At 54.2% G+C, this 20,276-nt stretch overlaps 2 protein-coding genes across 2 annotated transcripts; one reads left to right on the top strand and one right to left on the bottom strand.

The window, feature by feature from the left end:
- Positions 1-572: 572 nt before the first annotated feature.
- Positions 573-9,672, bottom strand: PARP3 (poly(ADP-ribose) polymerase family member 3). Its single transcript, XM_060111489.1, is given in 13 exon segments — positions 573-3,355; positions 3,797-3,952; positions 5,144-5,321; positions 5,566-5,652; positions 5,859-6,008; positions 6,247-6,473; positions 6,782-6,923; positions 7,097-7,281; positions 7,521-7,647; positions 8,024-8,091; positions 8,094-8,201; positions 8,842-8,902; positions 9,661-9,672. Coding segments are annotated over 13 exon segments (1,671 nt in total). The 3' UTR covers positions 573-3,185.
- RRP9 (ribosomal RNA processing 9, U3 small nucleolar RNA binding protein) lies at positions 9,594-17,361 on the top strand. The gene is made up of 15 exons (XM_060109728.1): positions 9,594-9,757; positions 10,247-10,329; positions 12,872-12,981; positions 13,378-13,445; positions 13,529-13,570; positions 13,870-13,996; positions 14,631-14,755; positions 14,838-14,930; positions 15,332-15,432; positions 15,517-15,651; positions 15,744-15,806; positions 16,027-16,172; positions 16,254-16,333; positions 17,001-17,074; positions 17,198-17,361. Exons 1-15 carry the CDS (start codon positions 9,671-9,673, stop codon positions 17,289-17,291), a joined length of 1,428 nt encoding a protein of 475 aa, XP_059965711.1. The 5' UTR covers positions 9,594-9,670; the 3' UTR covers positions 17,292-17,361.
- Positions 17,362-20,276: the final 2,915 nt, after the last annotated feature.

Genomic DNA, 20,276 nt, shown 5'->3' with positions numbered 1-20,276 from the left:
CATGTGCCCACTACTACTGAGCCTGCGCTCTAGAGCCCGTGAGCCACAACTAACTACTGACCCTGCGTGCCACAACTACTGAAGCCCACGCGCCTAGAGCCCATGCTCCACAACAAGAGAAGCCACCACAGTGAGGGGCACGCACGCTGCAATGAAGAGTAGCCCCCACTCGCTGCAACTAGAGAAAGCCCGCGCACAGCAACGAAGACCCAATGCAGCCAAAAATAAATAAATAAAATTAATTAATTAAAAACAAAAAAGGGCTTCTCTGGTGGTGCAGTGGTTGAGAATCCGCCTGCCAATGCAGGAGATATGGGTTTGAGCCCTGGTCCAGGAAGATCCCACATGCCACGGAGCAACTAAGCCTGTGTGCCACAACTACTGAGTCCGCATACCACAACTACTGAGCCTGTGTGCCACGACTACCGAAGCCCGCGCTCCTAGAGCCCGTGCTCCACAACAAGAGAAGCCACTGCAATGAGATGCCCGCTCACCACAACGAAAAGTAGCCCCCGCTCGCCGCAACTAGAGAAAGCCCGCGTGCAGCAATGAAGACCCAATGCAGCCAAAAATAAATAAATAATATAAATAAATTTATTAAAAACAAAACAAACAAACAAACAAAAACACTTTGGGACTTCCCTGGCGGTCCAGTGGTTAAGACTACATGCTTCCACTGCAGGGGGTGTGGGTTTGATCTCTGGCTGGGGAAGATCCTGCATGCCGCGCGGCCAAAAAAAAAAAAAAAACACACACACACACACAAAACACTTTGTAGTTCGTCTGTTTTTGTTTTTTGTTTTTTTTTCAAAGAAATGCAGGAAGGATAAACCAGAAACTACAGCAGGTGGTTGGGCATGGAGTGAGAGGGCTAGGAGGACACTCTTCTGAGCATAGATTTGGATAGATTGGACTTTTGAGAACTATGTTAATGCTCTACATGTTGAAAAAAATAAATCAATGAAAATGAGAAAAACCCTAAAAGTGAATATAAATAGAAGCAAATGAACCTACCTGCATTTCAAATGAATAATATAGCCACACTGAAGGGAAATAAATAACTAATCCAAGTAACATTTGAACCTGTGTTCAAATTGTTGCTTTGATCATTGACCCTCAGTCTAAAGACAAAAAGATAATCTTGAATGATTCAGTAAATCTTGAGCTCTAATTAGAAAGTTTGTTTTTCACAATGGTATTGGGTGTAGCAATTTTGAAACTGCTTTTTGTGAGGGATTGAGCAAATAAGTAAATATATTGACGTTGATGAGAACCAAAGTTCTGACAGTTGGAGAAGGGAGTAAAACTATGGATATGGGGAAGAATGGAAAGACCATATGGTGTTGGATTGGAATTGCAGAAACAGACACAGATAGATGTGTTTATTTACATATACATATTTCCTAGCCCTCTTTGCTGCTGGGACTGAAAAGCAATGACACCCAGTACCAAAGAACATACCTACTGCCCAGATCTTGGATTCTAAATACCATTTCCTGCTCTAGGGAACCAGGGCTCCTTGGAGAAATGGCTGATTCTAGCTTTGTGCAAGATGAGCCTGGAACATCGTGTGATACCAGAACATAGGGAAGTGCTCATAAAATGATGTAGATACAGGAGTCAGCTTGAAGGACCTTCTGCTGGCCAAAGCTGGGACAATTTGAGGATCAAAATAATAATAGTAATGGATTATAATCCATTGCATAAAATAGGAACCCACAAATCCATACTGATAAAGGGGGCTATTATTAATAAATATAGAAGGAATGATGGGATTAAATTAGATAACTATCATTTGCAACCATCTTAGCAAAAATCGATTCAAGTCATCCATTTCAGGTAAAAATCATCATTGGATTTTAAAGCTAGTGGGTGAAAGTTGATGAGGAATGGGACACTTACACCTCAAAATATTTCTCCACAGATTACTGATTAATTAAAAATGGGGGAAATGGTAACTTCCCAGTGGAGAAACCTGGTGGACACGACCCTGAGCAACCAAATTTACATCACCAAGAATGGGACATATCCCTCCTGATACAGTGCACTGAGGACACAGCATTCATGTAATGTTCCTGCCCAAACTGCAATGCCCGAATCTAATCACTGCAAAACATCAGACAAACCCGAACCGAGAGACAGTCTATAAAACAACTGGCCTGTACTCTTCAGTAGTGTCAAGAGTGTCAAAGTTATGAAGGAAAAAAAAAAAAGGCTGAAGAATGGTTTCAGATGAAAGGAGACCAAAGAGACATGACAACTAAATGTGGTGTGTGACACTGCACTGGACCCTGACCTGCTGCTGTCTAGCATCTGCACCCCTTGTTTGTGGACAGGGTAACCTGGGGTAATAACTAGCATTCCTTTCATGACAGCAGAGCTGCACCCCTTTCAGATATTATCAATTCATTTATGATATTCACATAGAAGACACACATGGGTGTTTGGTGCCCAGACACAAGGAACGCTTGATTTGCCTGGCCATGTCTGGGCTAAAGGACAGAATCACCAGGTGGGTCCCCACGTGACCAACAGTTCTGAGTTGATGGGGAGGGTCCCTTTTGGAGGCTCAATGATCAGAGGAGGCCGGTTGTTGCAGTGACCAATGTAGACTGACCAGGGTGGGTGGGAGTATGTGTATAACCCACGTCCTCCCATGTGAGTGGTCACTCCCTGGAGTGGGGCTGGGACTGCTATGTGGTGTGGTGGGTCATTGTGGAGAGCAAGGAGGCCCAGGCCTGGTGCAGCTTTGGCACAGACAAGCAGAGGTCAGGGGGTGAGCCAATACAATGTGCACTTGCCTGTGCATGTCTGAAGTGCAGCCCACCTCGGTGATCACGCCTCTCTCGGATGGACAGTTTGGGCCAGGGTGGATGGCCCGGGTGGATGTGGGACCCGCCCACTCTCAGCCTGTGCCCCTCTAACTACACAGGCTTGAATAGGCTGCTGTATCCATGTCCCAGTAATAACGCCAATCCATCACACCCATCACCTTAGGAGGCAAGACTGAGGCCACAGCCATGCCAGGACCAACAAGGATTAGAGGGAGAGGGGATCACTGTCTGGACACAGGAGGGAGATTTGAGAGCAAGAAGGGGTGATATGGGGGCACCAGGGATGGGAGGAAGATTGAGGATGATGGTCTAGCTCCTGGCGGTGGATGGGAGGCGGGTCGGGCAGACAGCTCAGAGGCCAACCTCCAGTAGGTAGCGTAGGCGGCACTGACTCTCCTGGTAGATGAGATACTCGCTCTGGAAGAAGCTGGAGCTGCTGAACTCTGGGCAGGGCATGGGCTGGTCCTGGGGCACCACCACTTGCTGGCCATCCAGCTCTAGCTTGGTGTCCTGGGTTGGAACTGCAGGGCACAGCAAGGGCCATGAATGACCCAAGGGTCACTGGTCCTTGGCTTTACCGGTAAGTCCTACCCCCTGTGCTCTCCACTTCTACCACAGGGAGTGCCCGCTCATTCCCACCTTGCCAAACTCCAAACCACTGCATAGGCTGGGCCTTCTGCCTGGAATCTCCTCCCCCATTTCTCTGCCTGGGAAATGCCTGCTCATCTTTCAATGCTCAGTCAATGACAACTCTTCTTTGAAGCTCTCCTGGATGCCCAGGAAAGATTTGTTGAATCAGTGAATGTTTGTTGAATGATAAAGTGAATGACTGCAGTGAAGAATCCTGCTTCTTTTTGTCCTTCCTCACAAGCCCCTTCCTTGCTCACCTCCTCTCTGAAAGCATCCTGCTCCATCTCAGCCTCACCTCTATCCTTAGGCCTGTCCAGCTTCATGGGACTCACCAGGCTCTGTGTGGCCACGGGCAATGACACTGTCAAAGCCAGGGGGTGGCTGCTTCAAGCTGGGCTCATAGACGGTGATGCGGTACTCTCTGCCCACTGCCACCTCACCCAGGAACATGTAGCCAATGTCATGGGCCCCGCAGGACATGCCAGTAACTGGGAGACACAGGGAGGCTCAGGGTAGGCAGACCAGCTCTCTGTCTGACTCCCTGGGCTCCTCTCTGCTGCACTGTTATCTCCTTTGGCTTTGCTGCCCCGGCCCAGAAAAGTACCCATCCTTCTTCCATCCTTCCTCCAACCATTTCTCCAGGCCCCTTGTCCTGGCTGTGCTCCCTCCCCCTCTCCTCCACTCCTCAACTCCCAGAGGCCAGGCGTCTGCCACCCTCACCAAGGTCAGTAATGGCCTTCCAGTGACCGTATCTGGGGTGGGGGCTTTTCAGGCCTGCTCTGCTGACTTTGCCATGGCATCTTTCACCCTCTACCCTGAGACTCCCTTGCAATGCTCTCCTGAGGCCACCCTCCACTCCTTCTTAGGCTCCTCTGCCCTCCTAGTGGACGCCTTGGCCTTGAGGAACCTTCAGCTCCATCTGCACTTGGATGAATCCTCCGACCTTGCTCTCTTGAGTGGGGGTGGGTAGTGGTCTCCAATAATGAGGTCAACCTGGGCTGAGGAGCCAGTAGGGGCAGGTCACCTCAGTGAGGACACCTCTGGACAGAAACTTGGGGGTCATTGGAGACACCCTCGACCCTTTCCCACAATGCTGCCCATCCCACCTCCCACATACTCCTCTCATGGATTCTCTCCTCCTCTGCCTCCATTGCCCTGGGCTGGGGGCCCATCACATTTGGCCTGGATGGGAACACAGCCTCCCTGCAGCCTCTGGCCTTTGCCACCCTCCCAGTAGCTGCAGCCACGTTCAACTGTACTCCCCATCGCTCTCTGAATAAGGCTCCCTTGATCCTCCTGGGCCCCCAAGCCCCACACCCACACTAGGCGTTTGCTCTAAGCTTTGTCATCAGGCCGTGCCTGGAGGTGCTGACCTGCCACAGCCTCCCAGGCTTCGTGCCACTCCCTGGCTGCTTTACCTTGAAGGCTCCTCTTTCACCCCCTCCCAGGTCAGGTTGGCACACTCATCCCATCTGCATCACCTTCTCCAGGAAGCTGTCGCTGACCAGCGGATGCCTCCTTTGAGTCCCCCAACCCCCAGGATGCCCCACAGAGCTCTCTAGTCCGTAACTATCCAAGGGGTCCTCTCCTGGATCCACCGCAGGTGGGACAAGTAATGGGCCCCATGCTCCTTAGTGTCCGCATAACTACTCAGGGCTTGGCCCTAAGGGACACCTCACCATAGCCAGCTGACTTGCTGTCCTCCGAGGCAAAGTAGATGCCTTTGCCAACACAGCCACCAGAATGTGGCATGATGCGGAGCCCACTGGTGAGGATGGCGGCCACCACAGCCATGTTGGTGCTGTGCCACAGTAGCTTCCGATTACCCAGCTTGTCGTGGGCCTGGAACTGATCTCCCTAGGTGGGGAGATGGGAACCGGGAGAGTCATGCCACCCAAGCTCAGGTGTTTCTGTCTGCCATCAGAGGGTATGACCAAGGCCAAGGGTTCCCTAGTCACTCACATACTCATGCACACATGCACAAGACCTAGGCCTGGTGGAAACTGGTCAGAGTTTCTCAGCCAACTCGCTAAAGGGAAGATAAGCCAACGTCACCTCCTAAGGGACAAAGTAGTGATGGTGGGGAGGGAATCTTCCTCACTTCCCCTTCTCGGTTCACTGTCCAACTATGCTGAAGAGCAGGGCAACTGTACTTGCTGCCAGTCTTTTCCAAGTAGGTATGTATCACCTGCGGGGAGAGAAGCTGGGTGCCAAGAGCAAGAAATGTATGGACTAACCTCCACTTGTCCCCTGCAGTCCCAGAGCTCTCCTCAGGCGCTGGAGACACAGCGAGAGAAGGCCCTAGGAGAGGGATTCTTCTGGGCACCTGGAGGGCAGACAGGCAAAGGGCCAGTGCCCACTGCTAGCTCGGCTCCTCTGTGGGGACCGGCCCGCCTTGTACTCAGGTGCCTTTGGGTCCAGCAGCTGGAGCTGGCACTTGAGGAGCTGGTAATCTCGGTCCAGTGGGTGTGGCTCCTCCTCCACTTACTTTGTCTCCTCGGGGGCTGCCTGCAGGGCCTGGGCCAGCTTGATGTCTGCCAGCACCTAAGGGGATGGGCACTGGCAGCTTGTGTGTCCCCTTGACCCTGGGCCTCCCCTCCCCCTCCCACATAAATAGGACCATGGCCATCCCACCTTATTCAGCCCCACCCCATCTATCTGTCTGGCCTTCCCCTCCCCTGTCCTTTGGCCTGCCCATCACAGTCCATCTATCTGTCCCCCATCTCCCTTGCCCCATCTATCTGTTTGGTAACCCCACTGCCTGCAACCTGCCAACCCTCACCAGCAGCATGTCCTTCTTGGCCTGCAGAAGCTCTGGGGAGTTGATGGGTGGGGGCTGGCTACAGCCGAAGCTGTGGGGAATGATGGTGTAGAAGTGGGAGGACAGCTCCTCCAGGCTGAGGCCACGATCTGCGAGGGCTTTCAGGGCCACCTCCACTGCCTCCAAGGCCTCCAAACCCCGGGAAATCTGCTGCTTGCTCAACTTCCCCAGTGGCATCTTCTTCACATCTGGGGGGATGGGGAGAGTGGGGAGTCAGGCCCACAGCCCTGCCACCCCCAGACCCCTGCTACCCTTCCTTGCTCCTCCCCCCTCACCCAGGTTCATGATAGCCATGGCATTCTTTTTTTTTTTTTTTTTTTTTTTTTGTGGTGCGCAGGCCTCTCACTGTTGTGGCCTCTCCCGTTGCGAAGCACAGGCTCCGGACACGCAGGCCCAGCGGCCATGGCTCACGGGCCCAGCCGCTCTGCGGCATGTGGGATCTTCCTGGACCGGGGCATGAACTCGTGTCCCCTACATAGGCAGGTGGACTCTCAACCACTGCGCCACCAGGGAAGCCCAGCCATGGCATTCTTGAACATGTCCTTGCTGAAGATGTTGGTTGTAAGCTTCTGTGTGGCTGCGTCCAGGGAGCAGGACTGTACTTGCTGAACCACGGTCCTCACTGGGCCTCCATCTACCTCGGGGTAGAGGGCCCACGTGGGCAGGAGCAGCTGGGCAGGGCACCTGCACCTGGAGCAGGGCCTGGCCAGACCGAGGCCAGAGAGGAAGGCCTGTGCCTGAGGGTGTACAGCTGGGCAGTGGCCGTCCCTTCCCTCGGCCCAGGCCCACCCTCCCTTCCTGGCCACTTCACATTCACCATGGCTTCCTGGGCCCCATCCTCTCTCTGTACTTTGCTAAGTGTATACTTGCTAGGGTGGGCCACAAAGTGGTCCTGCTCTGCCCAGCTGTTCTTGGTCTTGTCCTGAAATTTCTTTTCAAAGTCCTTCTGTGCATCCTCCAGTGACATGAAGCGGCTGAGTTTTGACTGGCCCATCTCTCCCGGCAAGCAACAATTTTCAGAGGTGTGCCTACCACAGTGCCCGCCGTAAATGTTTGCTGGCCTCTACTGTGCAGGCCCTGTGCCGAGCACCCCTGGATGTCAGAGGTGGGGCAGGGCACAGTCAGAGGCTGTGGCCTTTTGGCCTGAGTAAGCTGTGGGGACCCCGGGGAGCAGGGGGGAGGCGTTGAGCAGGGAGAGGTGGGGAGGATGCGGGCACAGGGTGGGTGGGTGGTACTCACCACGCGCCCCCAGCGGTTCCAGCAGATAAAGCAGTCACTTTCTTCCAGCAGCTGGATGATGTAGAACTTGTTGTTGCTCCCAGTGTTGGTCTGGTTCAGGATACAGTCGTAGTCTTCATGCACCTGTGGCCAGAGGGGGTGTGCGGAGGGCAGGCTGGCTCCGGCTGCCTCTGGGTGGGATGGGGTACTTGGCTGCATGCTGACAGGAATCACACTGCACTGGGGTGTCAGAGGAGGCCCTGTCTGGGAACCCTGCCTTAAGTGTTGTTGGGGGAAGATTGAGAAGCTCAGGGGCCTGTCCTGGGGTCTGAAGAGCAGACATGACCCACCTGGATCTGATGGGATATAGCCCTGCCTGACCTTTGGGGTCTTGGAAGAACACAGTTTACGTGGGAGCCTTGAACTATTTGGCCAGAGCCAAGTGGGAGGGGAGGAGGTCTGAGTGTATTTGTACCCAAGAGGGAGCAGGCACTGAGACTGGGCGGGGACTACAGCTTACCTGGGTCCCAGGGTTGCAGCTGAATGGGCACAGGGGGTCTACTTAGGCTATGCGCTTCTCTGTGGGTGGAGGGCCTCGGCAGTGGAGTGGAAACTGTCCTCCTCTTGTGCCTCCTGACGCCCCTTCTTCTTCTCAGGACTCTCACGCTGCACCTGGGGCTTGCACTTTGGAGCCACGGCTGTTCTAGGGCACAGAGGGGGCCCTCAGGCATCCATGGCCTTTGCGTCCCACCTGGCTGGCACATCACCAACTTGCCCCACCCTGAGATTGCCCTTTGGTGACCTCCCTCTGCCTCCATTTCCCCACTCCCTGTCCCTGACCAAAACCGGCTCTCTGCACCCCAGATACACCCCTTTCTCCAGTCACCAGGGCCAGGCCAGGCCCCTGTCCAGTCTGCCCAGTCTGGTCAAGGAAGAGGGGCTCTCCACCCTCTATGGATCTTTTGTGTGTTCTGAGGTTGAAGGGAAAGTGAAAGGAGAATCTCCCCCCTCCCATTTCTGGGCTCCTCTCCCCAGAGCACTCTCTGCTCCTCCCCCATCTCAGCTAACTTGGACCTGGCGTGGTTGCTGGGCTGAGTCACCCCAGCTATGGAGGAGAGTGGGCAGTGGCTCCCGGGGGGCAGCACTCCTAAGGCCAGATCTGTCTCTCCAAAGCTTGGGACCCAATAGCACAGAAACCCTTCCCAGCAGGTTCAAGAATTCTGGGGTGCCAGTCTCCGTCCCAGACCAGTGGCATTGAACTGCCAGAGGGCAAGGGTCAGTCACACCCGCCCTGACCTGCCCTGTGGAGGGCTGTGGGCAAGGCCATAGGGCACTCACCTAAGAGAAGCAGGGACCTGGGAGAGGTGGTGGCCACCAGGTCAGTAACTCCCAGGCAGTCCTAGTTCTAACAACCTCCCGTAAGCCTTAGGGGAGCGGGGAAGAAGTGGTTGTGGGTAGGATTCCAGCTATTTGGCCACCAGTCTGGTGAGTCAGAGGCTGGGCAGGCCGAGGCGGGCAGGCAGCCTGTCCCATGGATGGGTGGACACTTGATCCTGACACAGCCAAGGCCCAGGGGACTGACGCGCCCTTAGAGCTGCTCATCTGGCCTGAGGCATGCAATACGTATCCACCGGTTGTCCAGTGACCTTGGCCCCAGGTGCGGGCATTGCCTTCTTCTCCCGGGGGCTGCCGGATCCCTCTCCCCCCACCCCCCGGTTATTTAGAGTCAGACTCTCTCACCCTGGCTCCCGCCCCTGACGGGGAGGAGTCACGTTCCAGGAAAAGGAATCCCGCGTCTCTGGCGACCCCCAGCGTCCAAGGAGAGCAAACACAGAGACGGTGTCGGGGTCCGACACCTCTTCATACGTCAGTCAGCGCCAGGGCGCACGCGCCGCAGCCGCTGGCCGGAAGCGCCAGGGAGAGGCTTGCTTCCTACTGGAGCCGGCCGCGGGAGCCTATAGGAGTTCTAGGAGGCGTGGCCACAGGCAGTTATCCTATGGGCGCTTGGGGGCGTGACAGAACCTACCCAAGGGCCCAATGGAGCTGTGGGAGGCGGGGCCCACCGGGCGGTGGGAGCCTATCTTGGCTTGGAGTCTTGTGGGACGGCCCGGGTTTAGCCGCCACGTGAGTTCTCTAGGAGCCGCCGCCAACACACACGGTGGGCAGCATGTCGGCGACAGGGGCGGCTCGAAAGAGGGGAAAGCCTGCCTCGGGGGCCGGGGCTGGTGCGGGGGCCGGCAAGCTGCGGCGAAAGGTGAGCATGGAGCTTTGGCGGGGCGGGGTCCATCCTATGTTACTGGGACCACCATTATCCCCATCCGGGGGCCCCGGCACCGGTCCCCTCGCCCCCGGGACCCCAGCTGGAGTCAGCTTCGTCCCGTTCTCCGCGCGCCAAATACTGAAAAAGCCTTTCACTTGAGCCGGGGGCTACCGCCTTTCCCAGTGACTCTCGAGGGACCCTAAGGGGCCCTTGGTCAGAGCCGGGGTGGTCGGGACCCCTGACCAAATAAAGTATTATAGGGCCTTCCTTGGTGGCGCAGTGGTTGAGAGTCCGCCTGCCGATGCACGGGACGCGGGTTCGTGCCCCGGTCCGGGAAGATCCCACATGCCGCGGAGCGGCTGGGCCCGTGAGCCATGCCCGCTGAGCCTGCGCGTCCGGAGCCTGTGCTCCGCAACGGGAGAGATCTCACAACAGTGAGAGGCCCGCGTACCGAAAAAAACAAAAGTATTATATAATTCCTAGGACGACTCTTCTGGGGACAAGGGCAAGTCCAAGGGTGGCGGCAAGATGAATGAGGAGATCTCCAGCGACTCGGAGAGTGAGAGGTGAGCTCTTTTTTCACACCTAGTAGAAAAGAACACTGGGGCCCGTTGTGTATGGAAGGAGTATTCAATGACGGGGGCTAGAGCTGGGCCTAGAACCCAGGACTCTGGCCCTTGATTCTCAGATCTTGATTCTTTCCTCCACTTTTTGACCCTGAGAACTGTCATTTCCTTCGCTGCAGGGGCAGGGTCTCTGTGTGGGGAGGACCCCCAGTCCTAATGGGAGACCAGTGAGACCTTCCTTCATGACAGGGAGCTGAACTCAGGCGAGGGGAGAGGGATGCAAGAAATGCTTGCTAGTTCTTCATTCTGTTCTCCCACAATTTCACAGTTATTGAGAGTGCCAGGCACTAGTTTCACTGTTGAGAGAACAGAGATGAGCAGGCAGGTGAACACGGAATGTGTTGTGGTGGGATGTGTATCTTAGAGCTGCGTGTTGTTGGAACAGAGAAGGGGAGTTTAAATGGGGCCTGGAGAGATGAGGAGGGGTTCCTCGTGGAGAGGTAGGGAAGGCATTCAGGGATCAGAGAAAAGTCGGGGGCTAAGCAGGCTAGATGGGAGATGGAGAGGATGGGAAGGTAGGCACTGGGTGCATCTGGACTGTGGAGGGCTTTGCGTACCTCCTCCATTCTGCAGGTGATGGGGGTGGAGTATGTTGCAGAGTTCAGAGGGGTCTAGCAGGGTATCAGGCCTGACCCTGTGGCATGGAAGCTGTCATATCAGAATCCCGGTGCCTTCCTTAACAGTTGGCTTTAGAAATTCTCCTTCTAAAAGTTGAGTACATGTTGGCCTTAACCTGCTCACAGAAAGACTTAGTATAAACTTTTTGTAGTCTTAAGGTTACTGTGGGTATGTGCCAGGCCCTGTGTTAAGCACTTTTAAATATTTTTAAAATGTGTTGTGAAATGTATTAGCTACAGAAGAGTTAATGAACTGTAATTGTACCATAGAGAGTAATGATGAAATGATGAACCTCTGTGCACCCACCAGAACTAGATAGACCATTTGTAGAAACTTAGAAGCCCCAACTGCCATTCCTGACTTAAGTTAATCATTTCTTTGGTTTCCTTCCTTCCTTTTTCTTCTTCTTTTTTTTTCTTTTCCCTTTTCTGATTCAGGTATAACTTACATACAGTAATATTTACCTTTCTTAGTGTACTGTTCTTTGAATTGTGACAGTCGCATATAGTCGTGTAACTACCACCACTGTAAAGATATAGAAGGGTTTTACCACCCACCAAAATCCCCCATGGCTCCTTTGCAGTCAATTCCCACCCCCTTCCAACCAGTAACTGCTGTCCCTAGAATTTTGCCTTTTCCAGAATGTTATTTGAGTGGAATTACAGTGGTTGTATACTTGCTTTGGTTTTCTTTAGAGTTCTGTCTTCTATATGTGAACCCGAAACAATAGATTGATTCCTTGGGTAAACTGAGTAGAAGTTAAGACCTTGGTGTATGAGGGAGGGGCAGCACCAACCCTGTTGGCTGAAGACTTGCTGGGCACTGGGTACTAACCGGTCTCAGGAGCATGGTCAGGCCTTGGCTTCCTTGAGAGTTTCCAAGGTCGTTTCTGGGGAAGTTGTGGGCAAGGTCATGGATGAGTCTAGGAAACAATTGGGCTACCTGACAGGGACTAGGTATCTGCAGGCACTTGATCAGAGGGAACGGGCTGCCCTGGGTTTTCTGAGCTCCTGTGACTTACCTCCAGCTCCCAGGAGCAAGTCAAAGTAGGACTCAAGAGGGAGTGAGGGGCATGGAGGGGAAAGCAAGGACTTCGCTAGCACAAGGTCAAGCCAGGCCCAGTTAAGCTTCACCTGGAATCCCATCCTCAAGGTAGAGGATGGTGCCATGGCAGTGAGGATGGGGCGTTGATAGTCCCAACATGTCTGCCTCTTGGTTCCTTGCATCAGATCTGGGCTGGCTGCTCCCCTGTGTCTGGGGGGTTGTTGTTGTTCTGAGATCTGCCGTTTCTGCTTTCCATGTTGGATCTTCTCCCGTGCCTTCCCCATTCTTAGCTCACTCTCTTGCTCAGGGAGCACATCCTCCATCCTTAAAAGAAGGAGAAAGGACCACTTTTGTGGCACCTTGTACATCTGATAATGTCTTCATTTATCGTTAATGGTTTAACTGGCATGCCATTCCAGTGGTTAGCGTTTTATTCCGAATTTTGTACGTGCAGCTCCTTTGTTTCCTGCTCAGTGTTGCTGTTGAGACTTCTGGAGTCATTTTGATTCCTGACCCTTTGTATATGGTCTGATTTTTCTTGGAAGCCTGTAGAACCTTCTCTTTCCCTCCAGAGTTGAGAGATTTCACAGTGATCTCTTTGGGTTTGGGGTCTGCTTTCACCCTTACGTTGGGCCCTGAGTGGGCCCTTTCATTTTGGTAAGTCACATCTTTCGGTTTTCTGTGTGTGAGACCATTGGCCATGAGAGCTGGCAGGGATGGGGGTGTCAAGTGGCTGGGGAAGCAGTGAGGAGCACAGTCCTAGTGGCCAGAGGAGCAGGCCGAGCCCTCCTGCTCACAGCCTAGTTCCTCCTGCTCACAGCCTAGTTCCCAGGAGGAATGAGGAGGAGGAGGCAGAGGAGCTGGAGGAGACCGCACAGGAGAAGAAGCTGCGCTTGGCTAAGCTCTACCTTGAGCAGCTCAAGCAGCAAGGTGAGCCTGTGGACTGGGCAGGTGAGGGGTGGGGTCTGTGCCTGAGGCTGCCTGCTGTGGCCCCAGCCACCTGGTGGGTGACTGATGCAGGTAGCCGGGTGGGCTGCTGGGGCTGCTGCTGCTGGTGGCCCTGTGGGAGGGTGGCTAGGAGCTCTACTGGATCTCCTGGGGTGGGCCAGGCCTTCAGGGGGCTTCAGACTGATCTGATAAGTAAAGGCAGGGGGTGGGCAGGAGGAGACCATCCAGCCCTCCCTCCCCTTTGGCTGAGGTGCCCTGAACTTCCATGGGACACAGCCCAAATGTTCAGGGCCCAGCACTGAGGTGGTGGGTGGGGATGGGAAGGGAAAAGTGGGGTGTTGTTGGCCTGGTTTACTTGGCTTGGTCTGTCCTACACAGAGGAGGAGAAGGCTGAGGCCCGTGAATTTGAGGAGGACCAGGTGGCGGGGAGGCTGAAGGAGGACGTGGTGAGTGTGGAGGGAGGGTCGTAGGAGGGAAGGGATGGGGCTGGTCCTGCTCCTGGGATCTCACCCCTCTCCTCTCCATGCAGCTCGAGCAGAGAGGCAGGCTGCAGAAGTCGGTGGCAAAGGAGGTGAGCAGACAGGGCACTTTGGTGTCAGATTGGAGGGAATCACCTGGGTTGGTGGGCAGATGGCCCAACTGGGGACTCAGGCTGTGGGGTGTTTGCTCTGGAACATAGTGGGCACTTGGGCAGACAGGGTTAGGTAATGGTCTGGTCTTGGCAGCCCTGGCTCCGGTTTTCCTTCTGGGCAGTGTGGTGGGAAAGGATGGTGTGTGTGTGTGTGTGTGTGTGTGTGTGTGTGTGTGTGTGTGTGTGTGGAGGGGGCCTTCCTGCCCCCAGTTGCAGTGACCCGGCCCCTGCCTGCCTAGATCCAGGCCCCAGACCCTGCTGACATTCGAATCTTACGGGGCCACCAGCTGTCCATCACATGTTTGGTTATCACCCCTGACGACCTGGCCATCTTTTCTGCCTCCAAAGACTGCACCATTATTAAGTGTGAGTGAGTGCCTGGGTTGGGGTGCAGCCATGAGGGATCATCTGGGCCAGCTGGTCTGGGGAGGAAGGAATAATTAGGGAAAACTGAGACCCGACGGGGGAAGCTTCTGGAGACAGGTTTGCTTCCGAAGAGGTTTTCTCTGGATGACAGTGGAAGCTTCTGCCCAGGAGTGGGGCTTGTGAGCTCCCTGTCAGTGTCATTGGAGATGATGGAGTGGAGGCAGGATGATGATTTAATGGGAATTGATGCTTCAGGTGGGCAGTTGGACTAGAGGACAGTCGAGGCTGTGCACAGTCCTAGGATTGAGTTCCTGGTCCTCCTGGGTTCCTGGCCTTTGACCACTGAGGGCTGTCCTCATCCACCCATAGTAGTAACAGGAAGAGCTCGTACCATCAGTCCCAAGCACTTTCCTGTCCCTTTTCTTACGGGCTTCATGGCTGCCCTTTGGGATTATTGTCACCACTTAACAGATGAGGAAACTGAGGTGACTTGTCCAGGGGCTCACAGTGGCTGGGCCAGATCTTCTGACCTGAGGCCAGGATTTTTTCCATGGTGCCACGCTGCCCTTGATGGGGGTTGCCAGACAGTCCTGCCTTCTGTCCCAGTAGCATCTCTCTTCCCCCTTGGTGTCAGGGAGTGTGGAAAGTGGACGGAAGCTTCATGTGATCCCTCGAGCCAAGAAGGGTGCCGAGGGGCAGCCCTCCAGCCATAGTAGCCACGTCCTCTGCATGGCCATCTCCTCCGATGGGAAGTACCTGGTAAGGCAGGATTGGCCCCGGGAGTAGGTGAGAGGTGTGGGCACATGGTGGGTGCCCGTGGCCATTGCCCTTGTTTCCATAGGCCTCGGGTGACCGCAGCAAGCTCATTCTCATTTGGGAGGCCCAGAGCTGCCAGCACCTGTACACCTTCACGGGACACCGGGACGCCGTGTCGGTGAGAAGCTGGGCCTCCTTTAGTGGACGTTTCTTGAGCACCCAAGTGGGCCAGGCATGGTACTGGGATCCGGGGAATGGTGTGAAAGAGGCAGCGGGTCCCCATCCTCAGGGAACCTGCATTTTGGTGAACAGGACAGAAACAGGGTGAAGCAATAGGGAAGAGCTGGGGGAGACTGAGTCGAGCTTGCCTAGGGAGAGGGAGGCCTCTGAGAAGTCTGTACTTGCTTGAGGGCAGGCAAGTGTGCCCCTGGCTCCACGTAGAGCCCCCCAGAGTGCTCTTGACGGGGGCTGGCTTCCTGTGCCACGTGACCTGCTTTTCAGGATGTCCTCCCTGGGCCTGACCTCTGTCTCTCCTGCTGTAGTCCAGGTTCCTCTTGCCCTCTTTCCATGCACCCTTAGGGGCTGGCATTCCGCAGAGGCACCCACCAGCTCTACAGCACGTCCCACGACCGCTCTGTGAAGGTGTGGAATGTGGCGGAGAACTCCTACGTGGAGACGCTGTGAGTATGCGCGGGCAGAGGGCACACGGATGTGCACGTGCAGGTTCACGGGTGACCCCATCCTCCCTCTGTCCCCCTCTCCAGCTTCGGGCACCAGGATGCTGTGGCTGCACTGGATGCTCTGAGCAGGGAGTGCTGCGTGACCGCCGGGGGCCGGGACGGGACCGTGCGTGTGTGGAAGGTCCCCGAGGAGTCCCAGCTTGTCTTCTACGGCCACCAGTAAGGTGGCCTGCTGCACTGGGCATTGAGGGGGCCACCCGCATGGGCTGGGGGTGAGGTTGGGCCACGCCCCTCATGGTGCGTTTCTCCAGGGGCTCCATCGACAGCATCCAGCTCATCAACGAGGAGCATATGGTGTCGGGTGCAGACGATGGGTAAGAGCTGCCTTCCACCACTGCCACTGCCCCTGGACTTGCCGCGTAGAATCCTGCTCAGGAGCTGTAGTAACCCCTTTCCATAGATGAGGACATTGAGGCAGAGAGCACAGGGGACCTTGTCTGCTTCCTGTGGCTGGTGTGCACTTGGTCCCTTCCTGCCATGTGGCCCTTCTGCCCTGCCCCTGGCCCCCTCACTGACCCTGCTCCCTGTCCACAGTTCTGTAGCCTTGTGGGGCCTCTCTAAGAAGCGGCCACTTGCCCTGCAGCGTGAGGCCCACGGGCTGCGGGGGGAGCTGGGCTTGGAGCAGCCCTTCTGGGTGTCATCGGTGGCAGCCCTGCTCAACACAGACCTCGTGGCCACAGGTGGGTGCCCTGTGTGGCAGAAAGGAGGGGATCTCAGGGTGGGCTGGTGAGGGGGGTGCTCACTGTCTCCCTGTCCCCCAGGCTCTCACAGCAACTCTGTGCGGCTCTGGCAATGCGGGGAGGGCTTCCGGCAGCTTGACCTTCTTTGCGACATCCCCCTGGTGAGTGAGGCTTGAATACCCAGCCTGTCTTTACCACACTCCCAAGGCCCGTTACAGTGTTTTCCTGCCAGAAGGGCGGTTCCTTGGAGCAGGGCCAGCTATGACTTCTCTTTCTAGCCCCAACTCTTAGCACACGGCCTGCAGGAACCCTCCCTTCTTCCTCTCCCTTCCCCGTCTCCACTCCCCTCCTTGTCCTAGGCCCTGTCCTGGTTACTGGGGTATAAGGCAGGGAAGTGTGGGCAAAGGCATGGAGGGCCTGGCCCTGTGATGGGTTCTGCATGACTGGTGCCAGACTGAATGCCAGGCTAGGGTGTGTGGACTTGGTGCAACCTAGGGCAGAGTGGCAGGATCTGTCAGTGACTTCTAGTGACAGTTCAGGGCTTGGGTCAATGGTGATGGTCATGGAGTCTCCAGAGCCAGGACCAGAAGCCAGGTCCTACTTGGCGTACACTGTCTCCTTCATCCCCACAAACTCTCTGCGAGGCCTGCGCTGTACTTTCCCCAGCTCACAGAGGTGGATGCTGAGGCCCTGAGGGGTAGAGGGCCGGCCCAGGTGGCAGGACGCAGAGAAGGGATTTAACCCAGGCTGGGCCTTTGACTGTGATGCTGGGGCTGTGGTGAGGGATCTGTTCTCACATCTTACTGCCTTTTCCCTCCCTCTTCTCAGGTGGGCTTTATCAATAGCCTGAAGTTCTCCAGTGCTGGGGACTTCCTGGTGGCCGGGGTAGGGCAGGAGCACAGGTATGAGGCACTTCTCGAGGGGTGCGGGTGGGGCAAATGGCATAGGGTGGATGGCTGGGTGGGAATGGGGTGGATACCGGGTGGGGTTGGGCCCGCCCTCAGCTGCTCCTCTCGCCCCTGCAGGCTTGGCCGGTGGTGGCGGATCAAAGAGGCCCGGAACTCCGTCTGCATCATCCCTCTCCACAGGGCCCCCAGGCCCCCTGCTGCTGGCTCCTGACACTCTTATCCCCTTTATTTAAGTTCTTCCCAGGCCATCCCCTGCCTTCTTTGTATTAAAAGCCTCCTCTTCTGGGCCTTGTCTCCTCTAGCTTCTTGACTGGGGAGGGCAGGGGGATGGCAGGGGACGGCTTAGTAAAGGCCTGGGGGCTTTATCCTTTCCAGCGAATTTGGGAATGGAGCCCTCAGCTGGCTTCTGGCTCGTAGACCCTGAGTATCCTCTACGACTTTGTTAGGCCAGCTTTCCCCCCAGTGCTCTGGGCTGGTCGGGGTCAGAACCTGCTGATCCCTCAGCTAAGAAGCTGTGGCTGTCCAATGTGTGTAAGGGCTGGCTGTGGGGTCTGAGGACTGAAAGGAAGACAGTTAGACCTACAAGTCAGGCTGATCTGCACCACCCAGGCCAGGTTAGGAAGCTTTAGAAGTCAGACTGCCCTTGGGGTGGGGGTTGGGGTGGAGGTGGGACCCTGCATTGCTGCATTGCTCACTGCTTGGGGACAGTGTCAGAGGTGGGAATAGCTCTGCACTTGGTCTGAATGACAGCCAGGCTGCACGATTCCTCACGGCAGTGACCCTGACAGGTTAATGTGTTCTCCTGATTCCACCAACTGGATCATTCAGCTTCTGCCATGGAGTGCAGTAAAGAGGAGGTGGAGAGGCTGACTGGAGGGGCAGCAGTGCAGGGAAGTGTCCTCTTCTCAGTGGAAAATGAGCAAAAGGCGTGTTAAGGATCCTGCTCTGAACGTTCCCTTAATGGCTTGGGCCCAACAGCTGAGCCTATGGTTCTCAAGCGGCAGCGTGGTCCCCTCGGGGGAGGAAGCTACAGGGTTTCCCTCCTGCTCCCCTGCTCGTGAGGCCTCCCCCTTGGACAGACCTCCTCCTACCTTCATTCTCCTGGGGCCAGAAGGGTCAGGTTCAGATTGAACCCCTGAAAACCCTGTTGTGGATCAGATAATGTTACTAGAATTCACTCCCTATGTCCCGCCTTAAATTGAGCTCAGCGACAGCATACACATACCTCCTGAATAATATTTCAAGTAACACGGAAGTGCCCCTTAATACACAAACCCCTTTTCCACTAGCACATTCCCAGGGAGAAAGGAAAGTTTGAAAATAAATGCCTTTGGAATTGAAACGGAAAATAATCCCTCTTATGGCTTCTAGTCTCAGCCCTGGTCAACTGAGACTTCTGCTGTAGTTGGGCTCTTCCTCCCTTCCTTCCAAGCAATGGGAAGCCATGAGAGGGTTGAAAGCAGAAAAGTAATAGGATCTGGTTCACAATAAAAAGAAAAACCAAGTCACTGCTCTGTGGAGAATTAATTAGTAAAGGTTTGGGGGAAGAAGGGCATCCACTTAGGAAGCTATAGTAACAGCAAGTAAGAGGTGATGGTGGCGTGAGAGGGCCAGCAGAAGTGGGGAGGCAGAGCTATGGTTGGGTTGTGTTTGGAGGTGACGCCAACAGATCTTGCTGGTCTGTTGATTGTGGGATGAGATGAATGTGGCACCATAGACAGTGTGACATTTACCAAGATGAGAAAGACCAGGTGGGGAAAGCAGGATGAGAAGGATCAACAGTTTAGTTTGCAGTGTCTAGTAGATGTAGGGAAGTTGAGTAGGCAATGAGCTCTCTGCTATATGTTTTATAACATGAAGCCATGTGATTCTGGGGTCCAGAATTACACCTCCCACCTCCCACTCCAGTGGGCTCAAGTGCTCTCCTGTCTTCTCCCCTGATGGACTCAAGGCCACAATGAGATGGGTGAGGGGCAGCCACTGTAGAAGCTTTTAGCTCTGTTCGTACCTCTGAACCATGCAAAAGACACTAGGTGGGGCCCTCCCCATCTCTACCTATTCCTGTCCTTTGAAGACCCCCTGGTCATCATGAGGCCTTGGTACCCTCTCAGAGTCACAGCCCCAGGGGTCACTGAGGTGAGCATTTCTCACTCCTTTCAAAACACTGAGGTGAGCAGCATGACTGAGGGGTGGGGAGGAACTGAGAGAACAGCAGGTAGGGTTCAAAACATCAAAGGGATGCGGATCCTACTAACCACTTTGCGGACCCCATCAGGAAGCCCCCCACAAGCCACTGAGGATACCTCACCTCCAGATCCCGCAACTGGCATACAGGCACCCCCAATCTATCCAGAAAACTACTGGAATAAGAAAATTTAGCAAGCAGGCAAGATACCTATGGTATTGTGTGCAAATATCTGTGAATATACTAAAAACCATTGAATTGTGCACTTTAAGGGGGTGAATAGTATGGCTTGTGAATTATATTCCAACAAAGCTGCTTATAAATAAAAATCAAAAGCACCCCCGAAACTGAAAGATTCAAGGGCAATATACAAAAATCAACTGTATGAGCAGTTGGGGAATTCTTGATATAGAAGTGCAAAGTTGAAGGATTTTACATTATCTGATTTCAAGACTTACTGTCTTGAAAAACTAAAGTTACAGTAATCAGGACAGGTGGTGTTAGAGTAAGAAGAGACAAACAGATCAATGATACAGAATAGAGAAGCCAGAAATAGACTCACATTTACACAGTCTATTGATTTTTTTAATGTACCAAGATAATTCAATGCAGAAAGGAAATACATTTTTCAATGGAAAAAAAAAATCTTGACCCCTATCTAACATCATAGCCACAAAAAAGAAAAAAATTAATTCAAGATGGATCACAGACCTAAACAAAAACTAAGGCTAAACCTATGTAAAGTTTCTAGAAAAAAACCCATGAGAATTATTTTGTGACCCTGGAGTTGACAAAGATTTCCTAGGACAGAGAAAGTGCTAAGTATAAAATATTGATAGACTGGACTTCATCCAAATTAAAACCATCTGTTCATCAAAAGACAGCATTTTTAAAAGTCACAGGCCGGGGAAAAGAATATTTACAATACATGAATCTGACAAAGGGCTCATATCGAGTATAAGAACTTCTAGAACTCAGTAATAAAGACAAACAATCCAATAAAAGTGGACA

Source organism: Mesoplodon densirostris, chromosome 10, assembly GCF_025265405.1.
Source record: "Mesoplodon densirostris isolate mMesDen1 chromosome 10, mMesDen1 primary haplotype, whole genome shotgun sequence".
NCBI classification, from domain to species: domain Eukaryota; kingdom Metazoa; phylum Chordata; class Mammalia; order Artiodactyla; family Ziphiidae; genus Mesoplodon; species Mesoplodon densirostris.
This window is presented reverse-complemented; position numbering and strand designations above follow the sequence as displayed.